At 41.7% G+C, this 13,022-nt stretch overlaps 1 protein-coding gene across 1 annotated transcript in view; it reads right to left on the reverse strand.

Moving 5' to 3' along the window:
* The window catches only part of LOC126088329 (neural Wiskott-Aldrich syndrome protein-like), a 49,469-nt gene that overhangs the window by 15,758 nt on the left and 20,689 nt on the right, over positions 1 to 13,022 (reverse strand). Inside the window, exon 2 of the mRNA XM_049906462.1 lies at positions 3,098 to 3,179. Coding sequence (XP_049762419.1) covers positions 3,098 to 3,179 — 82 coding nt within the window. The remainder of the gene's footprint in view (positions 1 to 3,097; positions 3,180 to 13,022) is intronic.

Consider the following 13,022-nt stretch of genomic DNA (forward strand, 5'->3'; position numbering starts at 1 on the left):
AGACGTTCATCCCAAGATTAATTTGCTGTACGAGTGACTAGGACCGGTTATATATATTGCAAAGAAGTTTAGAAAGTATTCATGTAAACGTAGATACGTCAATTTAGAAGGGATCTAAATTTTGTTGCATATCACACCCTCATGTTTCGTTCTGCATTGGGTCTTCTAGAACGTTACGTTTCTGGACTGAACTACTGACAATGAGGCGCGTCACAAATTATTAGCAAACTCCATCTCAACTCGATAGCGAACTGCATTGTGCAGCCCGTTCTCATCGTCGTACCTCGGTGTACGCGCGGGTCTCGAAGATACGGATTCTTCTAAGCCATTAAATATCTGTCACGGCACATTTCGCTCCGAAAACAGATACTGTGATGTTAGTAGCAGGATATATCTGCAGATTCTGAAGCAACTGTTACAAAGTAAATAATCTAAAACAAAAATATTGAGAGATCGTCGTTAAATAGCAAGATAAGCTACGAAAAAACTGAGCCGAAATACGCCAGGAATGCCTTGCACGGTATTCAGATCTCCGAAGACATTTGCTATTGTTTTAATTAAGAGTGTAAATACTGCAAAACCTGTGGTGTTATTCTGAACTTTATAACTTCTTCGGCAATGTTTCTGTCTCAAATCACGCAAGGACATAATGTTGTAGTTGTAAAATTATGGGAAAGGGATTTGGAAACAGTAAGGGAAATATTATTTAAAGAGTCAAATGATTTTTTAAGATTAATCTGGAATACATATCGGATAAAGGAGGGATTTCAGCTAGCGTAATAGTCACCACAGCTACTGAAGAAAAAATTGAAAAATAAGATTTCGTTATGAATACATAGTTGCAAAAATTAAAAACGTTCTCATGCTCCTTCTTCAAATGATTTCTTTTACGTATTCAACGCTGTGGTGACACGTTGGTGGTCCCCTACATTATTACTGGTGTCCTTGCAGGGCCTCATGATCGTCCAAACGCTTATTACGATGTACTTTCATGGACTAATAAATAGATATTCAACAACTTTTTAAAACTATCCCGAATATATTTTCACATACAACCATTATAATACTTTCAGAAGGTTAATAATACTTGGCGTGCGTACATTTTATACACAAGTCATTATAGGCTACGCGTCTCGTCTCTTTCAGACCTCAACAGAGACAGACAGCTATTAATTAATTAGTGCGCACTGGATTACTCATTAATAATCATCTCTGGCCTCGCTATCTTTTATCGTTGTCACAGATGTTATCTCTATCTAGCGGCCAGAGAGCGCATCTCTTAATCAACTTAAAAATTACCGCCACATTTTACTTTAATGTTCTGAAAGAGGCCCAGTTCGAAATACAGGTTGGAATGTTGTTCAGACTGTGCGTTGCGGGATCTGCATCTTTAGTAGTTTAAGTGTTATGACTTGCCGTTGGGAGCCAACGGCGACGTAGGGCTGAAACACAAGCGCCAGTTAACACTGCAGATGCAGACAGTCAACACGGGTCTGGATAAGGTTAGCAGGGCTGTTTTATATATAAAAAAAAGACGTCAATAGTACTGCTGCTTTTCGTGAGTATCGGCGCATTAAAGGAATACAGAGAGGTCCTCTTTCCGCACCAGGATTGAAGAATATGATTCGGAAGTTCGAATTAACTGGCGAGATGGGAATTGCTCCGGGGAGACGCTGGTGCCCTATGAGCCACAAATTGTTCAAGAAGTTACTGGTGCCATGGCTAAGTATGCTGGACGCAATGTGCGAACTTAAAGCAGTGCATGAGCTGTGTCATGACAGCTGAACATTCCGTGGTCCACCGTTCGAAAAGTGCCGCGAACAGTTGTGAAATGGTATCTCTAGGGTGGTTTCTGGCTGTCGTATATGGTTGTCATATTGAACAACCTTTGTTACCTGGAACGTAAACACAATACGCAATTAATAAACGTTAAACTCTGATGCGGAAATTAAAATGTGTTTCTTTCAGTTGTTTATTCGTAATTTCCCTGCCTCCTGCTTTAAGATGTTTCCACAAAGTTTCGTTCTCCTACGATCACTTATTTTTCATGGGGCCTTCCCGAGTAGCGAAAGTTAATTGTATCCAACCTGTACATAGTCACAGCTGCTGTTCTCACGTTCACGGAATCTGAGCAGCTGTGCTGGATATCTGTTTGGTGACAGTGTATAACTGCCAATCATACGACGGGAATTGTGTTACTGGAATCACCAGAAGAATCTACGTTTCTCTGAGAATGGAGGAAGTCTATCAGTTGCAATGGGCTATGGCGGATCACATGACCCTATGTTTTATTGATCAATGGACTTGTAGGAATATATCGAGTTTCACAATTCTGACACTATTCCCAACGATGCCTTGTGTCTGAAATCAACAACATGTATTGAAATGTGATTCATTAACAGGAATTAAATGTTCTGCTAGTAGAAACCACTCAAGTTGTTGTATGGAAGCAAAAGCGAAACGTTTTGTCTCTTCCGAAAGAGAACTAAGTCAATGGATTTTCATTTCTCAAATGCAGCGCTCACTCACAAACATAGAATCTTAGAAGGATTATTGAGACCTAATCCCAACAGTTTGTCAATAACAAGCATTGACAAACATATCATTAATTTGTATTAGATCCGAATTGACACGTCCAATTTGAATCGGTATAACATTACAGATAATTAATGCTGAAACCAAAGACAACAGCTTCTACTATCATGTATCAACGATCGCAGCCACGATGTCTTCCTTTCCCAACGTATGAGCAAAAGTGAGAGAGTGAAGAAAGAAATATTAGGGTTCAACAACTCGCCAGCAAAAAGGTTATTAGAAACGTAGCAAAAGCAAGAGTAGGACAAAGATAGGAAATTGACGATGTCCCATTCAAAGAAATTCTTTTTGAGTTTGCGTTAAACGATTTAAAGAAACCATGGAACACCTAAACTTGCATCCTAAGCCAAATCACTCATTGGAAGAGATTGAAATCTCTACAATTTAAAAACTAAAGAATACTTTTAATGGCGCCAGAAGTCCACTGCTATATTTACAGTTATTACATTGCAGCTATTATATTTGCGAAATCGGTGTGTTCGTCGAAGTCTTAAGTACTCACGTTATGGGCAGAGTATTAACTGTCATCTTCACTAGCAGCCTACGCATCACTGTTGCGTAATTGAACTTCGTCCCGAACTTACCTGAAAGAAAAAAGGAAAAACTTAATGCAATTTTCATGTAAAATATAATGTTCTATCATTTACATTTGATAAATGGGCTCAATAATTCTTTATAATTAGCAGGAATACTGAACAGAAATGATACGCCGAGCGAATTAAAAAAATGTCAAGTTCTGTAGTACTATGAATTTGTTCGTGTTCGCTAAACGTTAGGCAAAAAAGCTAATAGACGTCAAGAAGTTAAAGAAACTACTGAGTAATGTAAACACAATCTTTCTAATCCACTGCTACATCATACGTTGGATTCTACACTTTCAGAGAACAAAAAGTGTACCTTGTTATGTGAACTGCATGGCTTAAACGATGATGAGACAGGTTTTACACCAAAGTAGCAGCTCAGAAACAGATGAGGCAACCATAATGTCCCGCAATATTGCTGCTACTTTTCTGCACACGACTCAGTATACACCGTCTTATTTCGATTTATATGAATAGACGTAGGACAACAATTCGGTAAGCTTTTTGCGTTACATATAATGTATTAAAAATCACTGATCACCCCTTGAAATCTTCAGAAAGTTGCCGTGAATTTAGGTCACGCATGCTTGTTGATTCTCAGAATTAAGCAACGATGAAACTTTGAGTACAAGTACTACTTATAACTGAAACCGTTATTTGAAAAACCACACAAGTTATGTTCATTTTCATCCAAACGCGTTTAATGCGTAGATGACAATAAGAGACATAGCTTCACGTTTCAGAGAGAAAGTATAACACGTCTGGTTCGTTTTAATAGTACTGATGAATTCTTTATAATCTTGTTCATTTCAGAAATCACACATGTCCAGGACATGAGTTTTTCGTCAATTAAAAATTCTGACAGCCACCATATGAACTACTGGCGCTGTTCACAATTATCTTTCCGCTGAAAGTCAGCTGTTATTGTAGTTCATCATGGAGGAAGAGATTGGTGTTCTGGGAGATGAAGTTGAAGAAAGGAAAGAAATGGCAAAAACAAGTGGAGAAGTGTGATAAAATAAAGAGAGATTGAGTTAAAGTTTTACATCGTGAAAAATGGAAAGAAAAAACCGTTGCAGAAAGACAGTCTGGAGAAACATGCATGCAAGTATTTGCAACATAACTTGTAAAATTGACTTCGATGGAAGACTTCCTCAGCGTACAGGTATGGGTATTAACATTGCCTTCTTATGCTTCAACAGATGAACAAAACAGTAGTGCACAAATATAATTTCTGAGGAGCAGCAATGGGAAGTGTTCAACGAATTTAATAGTTTGCTTCCAAGAATGAGCAAGAAGCATATTTGCACAGCTTGATGGAAGTCGTTCCAGTACAGAGAAGATGCCCAAGCGTTACTGATGGAAGTAAACGAAAAAGTCATGGAATTAAACGCAGAACTTCAGTCTCACCTTCAGGACAATATGTGGTACGTAAGTCAGCATTTATCAGTATGCATGGCATCACAGAAAATCGAGTCCCCTAGGCTGGTTACCTACTAGCTGCAGGAAAATATCCTACGGATAACCGACGAAAATGTGTATCTAATAATGCAATCAGTGGGGAAATAACAAGCGTAGCCATGGACTATTTAGCATGTTTTCCCTATCAAGACGCCCATTATTCAGGAAATGACTACAAATGTCTTGAAGAGAAACTTAATGTCATGTCTGAACTTTTCAAGGAAATGCAACCCGGTAGCAAAATTAAATATCACTATTATTGCAAAGTATTCATGAAGGGTTCTCTCTATCATTGTGACGACCTCAGGTTGATATCTGTAGTAAGTGTGAGGGATTGAACATTACGACAAAAAGTAGAAATCTTAGTGCAAATGCTAAGCGTGTAACACTAGCTGAAATTCATATTCCCAAGCGAAGATCTGAAAAGTTGTTTGTTAAAGTGAAAGCAGTTCAAATGGTTCAAATCGCTCTGAGCACTATGGGACTTAACATCTGAGGTCATCAGTCCCCTAGAACTTAGAACTACTCAAACCTAACTAACCTAAGGACATCACACACATCCATGCCCGAGGCAGGATTCGAACCTGCGACCGTAGCAGTCGCGCGGTTCCGGACTGAAGCGCCTAGAACCGCTCTGCCACCACGGCCGGCAGTGAAAGCAGTGGAAGAGTTAATGCAGACAAGGAATGACATAGCTGCTATCAGTACTGATTACATGTAGGATCTCCACCTCCCCACAGATCCTGCCCAGGAGGCGTTTTACCTTAGGCAGCTCATTCTTAATGTGTTTTGTGTACACGGCCACAGATCGGGAAAAGTAACATTTTCTGTGTACTATGAAGATGTTGGAACCAAAGGGCCGAACGAAGTTTGATCATTTCTCGTAGAGTATCTTGAAAGTACTTCACAAGAAGTGAGGGAATTACATGCATCTTCAGATGCGTGTGCTCCACAAAACAAATCACACAGGTCTGAGATTGTGGCTTGCACTGACAGATCAAGGCATATTTAACGTCGTACATGACTATTTTCCAATACGTATCGCTCTTTTATGTCATGTGACAGGCATTTTAGAGTACCTACAAAAAGGTGAAAAGGACGGATACAATTTATTTACTAAGGAGTGTTACTGTAAAGAAATTTGTATCACAGTACACTCTCAGACGTAATTCTGCTTGAAAGGCTCGTGGCAGTTCGACCCTGAGTCCTATCACAGGGATTTGTGGTCAAGACGACGCAATCACCTCTGAATCAAGTTGGTCGTGGATTATTCTGTGCTGAGTACGGTCCAGTGTGTGAATTCTGACCTACAGTGTTTGAATTATGACTAATGACGCTCGAATTTGGTTTGTTAATCCCTAAGGCAACTGGGTAGGTTTTTTTTTTTTTTTTTTTTTTTTTGTGACTTGCAGAAGTAACAAATTACATAGGTGAAACATTTAACTGTATCAGCGAATGCCGACGATTCCTGTGGAACGCTAACAATCAATAAATGCTCCACTCATTAATCACGTGTGTTAACGACGTGCTTACGTAAGCGACATGGTCTTGTTTATCTTCTTTCAGTAACACTTATCCGTTGGTCTCCAAACTGTGGCACACATTACTTTGCGTAGACGGACGCTGAGGAAGAAAGTAACAACATCCTGAGGTAAGAGTCCAGATATGTCTCACAAAGGTTAAACCCGAATGAAGAAAATGATTTGCTGATAGAAAGTATAAGCACACAAAACAGAACTACACATATGGGTGAACAACTTCATTTCCGAAGGCTACGGCCTGAGTTAATGCATTTAGTACCGTAACGGCAAGCTTTCAAAACTCAACAGATTCAGAAAAAGAGCATTGTCTGACTTCACGCATTCATTTTCAGTAAAATATCACTCAGATATAGCATAATGAAACTTTAATTTAATTTCAATGTAGTTCGCGGCCCCGTTGTAAGCCCTCTTTCAGACTGCCGATGGGTCTGGCTTGACCATCACTGCACCCACGTAAATATTTGACGCCGGGCTGCTCTCAGGCCACCTGAGTTATCAGACAATGCTTACGTTTCCTGTATTCGCGACAGTAATGTGCATTGGCTCTGGGTCAGGATGGGTACTTACGGTGTCTTTCTCTTATTGAATTCAGTGTGCTACGCTTTGGCGTCCGATTTTTGTAATACGTTCGAACATTTTACGAAAATCGATATTTTTCAAACTACTTCGAATTCATAATGTTGTATCGTTTTGTATTTCCTCATACACACATCTAAAGCTCAGAATGAATTTCAACACCTGATCTTCTCTTCAAAATAACACTTAGTTAACTCAAATAAGACAATTAGTCTTTGCGATATAATCCTGTTCATGGAGAAGTGCCGAAACAGTAACGTCGAAAATCTTGGGTGCCGTGAATATTGCAGGTCTGTCGCTACATACTTCCATCCCTGATGTGTTCGATTGGGTTCAGACCTGGCGACTTGGAGGACCAACAAGTCAATTTGAACTCTCCACTGTGTTCCTCAAACCACTACGTCACATTCCTGGCCTTGTGACATGGCCCATTATCTGGTTGAAAAATACCACTGCCGTCGGGAAACATGATCGTCATCAACGGGTGTAAGTGGTCTACAACCCGTGTACGATACTCCTTGGCCGACAAGGTGCCTTGTGCGAACTCCCTTGGACCCATGGATTTCCACGTGAACGTTCCGCAGAGCATAATGGAGTCGTTACCAGTTTGTCACCGTCTCGCAGTACACGTATCAAGGAGCTGTTCTTTGAAAGACGGCGAATTCGTGCCCTCCCTTCGGCGTGATGAAGAAGATATTGGGAATCATCAGACCATGCAACGGTCTGTCACTGCGCCCACGTCCAGTGCCGATGGCCACGTGCCCATTTCAGTCATAACTGCCGATGTTGTGTTAACATTGGCACGTGCATGGTCGTCGACTGTGGAGGTCTTTCGTTAGGAGTCTTCGATGCACTGTCTGTGCAGACACACATTGTACTCGCCGAGTAAAGTAAAGAAAGTTTAAGTAAAGTAAAGAGTCATTAAAGTCTGACATTAGTTCCGCCACAGTTCCATTTTACGATGTCCGACATCTGTAATGACGAGTGTCCACTGAACCTCACATTTCGACGTGGTTTGAATTGGCTTCGCCACGTGTTAAAGACACCACAGCACTCCTTGAACACCTGAAAAGTCATGTCGTTTCCGAAATGCTCTTGGCGAGCCACCAGGCCATCAGTGTCTGCCCTCGGTCAAAGTCAGATACATCGCGCGCGATCCCTATTTTCTACACACGGATAGCACGCTCACTGATACTACATGCACGTTGCACGTGTCTGACTAGCAGTGATTGCTCGCCAGGTGACGCACTGTCGCCTGGCCGGGTTTATGGTTCAAATGGCTCTGAACACTATGGGACTTAACTTCTGAGGTCATCAGTCCCCTAGAACTTAGAACTACTTAAACCTAACTAACCTAAGGACATCACACACATCCGTGCCCGAGGCAGGATTCGAAGCTGCGACCGTAGCGGTCGCGCGGTTTCAGACTGTAGCGCCTAGAACCGCTCGGCCACTCCGGCCGGCTGGCCGAGTTTATATTGACAGTAAGTTGGTCATAATGGTCTCGCCGATCAGCGTATATTCTTATGGCTCATTTACAACTGTGGGGCAGCTGTTTTACATAGGGGCTCTCGAAAGGAGTGTGTGCAGAGCAGATCCCGCCTCACCCCGCCACACTTCAGTGTCGCCAGTTTCGCTGACAAATATAAATATGTGAAACCCGACCACGCCAGGGAAGGAACTGCAATAAATCACCTCTTGTTGGCTGATCACGGTCTGCATCCTCTCCATTAACATTTAGAAATATGCTGTAAGGTGCCTGTGTCTGATGTATTACACAGAAATGAAATTCCTCGATTAAATTGCCTTATTTTGGAGACTTTAACTCCCAATAACACTTTGGTTTCTCAAAGTTTTGTTCAATAGCCAAAACCTAGCTGCTTTAGTCTAATAAATTGCCTATGCTTTTGTAGACTGACACTTAGCCAAAGAGGTGCCAGTTTGTTTTGTACCTGAATTAGGACACAAGTTCGTCGTAAGGAAGAACGGTCGGTGCTATGATTATCAGCTTGGGGCCGGCGTAGTGTGGCAGACAGACAGCGCCGGCATTGATCCGGAGAGGAGGCAGCCGAGTGCCGAGTTTTTGGGCGCCCCTCGCCTGCGTCTTATCTGCAGCTCAGCCCAGCGCATCACGCGACAGCACTCAGTCCGCCGCTATCTGGGGCCCGAGATGCGAGCCCGATAGCGCCACAGCCACAGCCACAACCAAAACCCCTGCCCCGCTTGCTTTCCTCTACATTCCTACATCACGTGTGCACAACGTCCGCTTCTGCTGCACTATGTCGGACACACATCTCCGTTACCTTGCAGAGTCCAGGCGTGGAACTGGCGTTCGGTTCAAGGGGAAGGCGAGAGTCACTGTCACTGACTGCTTTCCCCGACATAACCTGCTGTAGCTCTCATTTCAACAAGCCAATGATACGTAACATTTTAAAAATAAATAAACACCACATGACAAAAAAATAAAGCACCCTGCAAAGGCGAGGGGGGACGAAATGAAACTTCACGGGTTGAGAGGGGATGTGATTTAATTTTTAATCATCACAAAATTCAGCCAAATTTACAAACTACATGGCAGTATGAGTCCACTTATCAGTACGACGTTGTACCCCAGTGCTCTGCCACTGGGATGTAGTTGATTCTCGAAAGGGTCCCACGCAAGTTCTGTCAGTGATATTGTTGGCCACAAAAGTACCTCAAAGTCACAAAGACAATTCGTAGACAACATGCCATTTATGGAGTAGCATTGACTATCGAAAAGTGGCTTCACTGTACTGTCACATGAGAGGTAACACATAAGGACACAGGATATCCGTGGCGTACCGTTATGCTATCGGTTCTCTCAATCATTACCAGCCCTCACCTGAAGTCATACCCGACGGCTCCCCAGACCATGACTCCAGGAGTAACAATGCTGTGCCTCTCCACGCCACTGAAAGAATGAGACACGTGCCCAAGTCGCACCATAATCGCCGACGACGGTCATTTTGGATAGTACAGATCCACTATTCATCGCTGAACACAATTCGACACCTTTCATCAGCAGTCCAAACTGCCTGGTCACGGCATCAATCAAATGCGGCCGTTTTTTACTGTGGTGTTAACGACAGGCTATACATGGGACGGTAATTCCCTGCTAGCCTTGCACCAATGGCGCAGTATGCCACAGAACGTAGCAGCGAGTCCACTGCTTGTCCTCGGATTGCGGCTGCAGATGTAGAGGGCGCTGCGATGTGCCTGGCGCACACTACGGCAGCACCTCCCACATGGCGGTCAAACATTGTTGACTAGAACCTTGAGGACGAGTATACCTGCCCTCACGTTCTCGTGCGGTCCAAAATCGAGTCATATCCGAGTGTCCAACAAACATTGATACTGCGTGATTTGAGCAGCCAATCAAGCGGAGACCGAGAACGACACCCTTTCGAGCACTATCATGTGCTGTTCACGCTGTCTCACACGCTTACGCGTCATCTTCGTATCGTTTACAGCGGTCACTCGATGTGGGACGCTGCTCACCCACTCGTGTATCCTAACAACAATAAACACATACGATGCTAAAGCATGCTGGTGGTGCTCTACCTGTCGCAGAGGGTAGCATATTTAACCATTTACATACCCACCGCTTACGTGTACGTGTAATAAGGTGACCGTGTCATCTGAGTGCCTCACTTTTTTTTCAGGCGCTGTTTTATTTTTATTGTATTAAACGTTCTATATAATTTGCTCACCTTAGAGCTTAGTACAAACGGTTCAGCATAACTACCACGAAATTGCACTTAGGTAAATACGTCATCTGAAAAGCTTTTGTCCAAAAGTTTGAGAAGCACCTGTGCCATGCAGTAGTTAAGAACTGTAACAGCAAAAAAACTTTTACAAATTAGTGAACTTCATAATTCATACAGTGCAAAATCGAAGTGTGCACTCACCATTATTAGTATTTCACTGTATTTGACTGTAAACACAGGTTTGCATACCAGGCTACGGCGTGTGTATGTGTGTGTTTGGGAGGGTGGGGGGTGGCTGCCGTATCTTTAAGTCGTTTGTTGTTTTCACCTACGTTTGGAAAATTCAGTCTCTCTTATTTTTTCCTAAGAGGGCTATCTTTCTCTTTCCGTCTTGCCTTCCATCATCTTCATGTGGCATGCGGCATGGACTCGCGGACCGTGTCAGATTTGTTAATGGCAGTCAGTATGGGCAGCCTGTGAATAAGACTTTTTCCTGGCGGTATCACTTCTACATTTAGTTGGGCAGCAAACCAGTTTACGTGAGCTGAATCTCGAAAAATTTGAAAATTAATGTATGTAAAAATGTAAGCTACTTTTAGAAAAAGTTTGTGGAAAAGAGGGAGGGGAGGGGGCAGCAACTGTAAAAGGGGACGGCATTCCATCTCATCATACAAACACTGTAAATCACACGTTCTGATGACAGTACCGTAAAGAAGAATCTGTAACATTTTCCGCTATGTCATATTATAAGCTGGACAGTACATTTATTGACAAAGTTTTTCATTTTCGCTCAAACGTAAATCTGACAACTACATGAGCACGAGGTGACTTTTCGATGTGCTGTATATGGAAACGTCCATTGTACAATGTACAGATCATTTGTGGGCGGAAGTTCCTCCACCATTTGTTTTTGCTAGTTATTTAGCAAATAAGTAACGTCAACTTGTTTTGTTTATAGGAACGAGATCCCGACTGGGTCCGAATAGGTAGCCGCACGCGATGTCGGAACAAGCAGATGTACGGAAGACTGCCTGGTTTGTGTTAACAATACACCTGAGTATGCACAAGAAAAAGCATGCCATATTTCCTCTCGGAATTTCGATGTTTAATCGGTTAAACCTCATTTCAGATTGATGATATTGGTTTCAGGACGCTCAACGGCAAACTCATCAGTGAGCTTGAAGAGTATGAGCTAAACGCTTAGTGAGAACAAATGGTTTCCTCATAAGCAATTTTATTGGCTTAATGGCCTATACACACATTATAAGACTGTATGGCAATGACAACAGAAAAATTGGTTGCTTATCAAAGTATTAAAATGGATAATAAAAATCACACATAAGAGTATTTGTTTACACGCACATTCACATCTTTCCTCAAACTTACATGAAGCTATAACAAAGCCATGACATAAAAAACTAAATAAAACGATAATTAGTTGAGGAGAGTGGTAAAAGCTATTCCCTGGCATATATTGATGGCTGAAGACTGGTTTGATGAGAGGCACCGCGAATTCCTTTCGTGTGCAGACCTCTACATCTCAAGAGTAGCTCTTGCGCCCTGCTTTCTCAATTATTTGTTGGATATATTCCAGTCTCAGTTTTTACCCTTTACAGCTTCCTCTAGTACCGTGGAAATTATTGTATGATGTCTTAACACATGCACTATCATTCTGTACCTTCTTCTTTTCAGTGTCTTCCTTATGTTCCTTTCTTCGCCGATGCTGCTGAGAATCTCTTCATGCCTTATCATTCCACATAATATTCAACATCTATCTATAGCATCACATGTCGGGCTTATCGATTCATTTCTTTTCCAGTTTTACCACAGTCCATGATTCACTACCAAACAATGCTGTGTTACAAAAGACCATTCTCAGAAATTTCTTCCTCTATTTAAGGCGTATGTTTGATAACAGTAGTTTTTATTTTGGTTAGGGATGGTCCCCTTTTGCTTCTGTTAGTATGCTTTCAATATCCTCCTTACTTCGTTCGTCATATGTCATATTGTTTGCAACGTAGCGGAATTCATTCACTTCGTCACCTTCGTGGTGGCCGATGTTGCTGTTTATCACTAATGGAGCGTTCAGAGTCAACTCATCCAGAAATGTAAGAAAATGAAACCTTAAGCTCACAGAAAACTTCGAGATTTTGTGTAATGAAAGTTTAGGAACATCTATGACGGACTCCAAAATATTATTGCGTTTGGTTATATGATTGGAGCGCTATAATAAGAATAAACTTGGGGTTTTGCAACCACATTTTAGAAAGCTTCATCTGTCATTGAGAACATAATGTTACAGTTCCTATACTTTTTGCAGTAGGATATTGACTTTTTTAAATGACAGAGAGTAATGTGGTCTTTGGAAGCCACATTCTTAGGTTTAGAGATATTAATGTTTTTGGTCTTACATTGCTTGTTTTTATAAAGATGAAATAAAACCATTGTCTGCAAATTAATTTTTTTTCCAAATTTCTCCCTTAGGATTTTGTTCAAAATTTTACAGGATAATTAGGAACCAATGTAGTCAGCTTAGGAAA

This window comes from Schistocerca cancellata, chromosome 6, assembly GCF_023864275.1.
Source record: "Schistocerca cancellata isolate TAMUIC-IGC-003103 chromosome 6, iqSchCanc2.1, whole genome shotgun sequence".
NCBI classification, from domain to species: domain Eukaryota; kingdom Metazoa; phylum Arthropoda; class Insecta; order Orthoptera; family Acrididae; genus Schistocerca; species Schistocerca cancellata.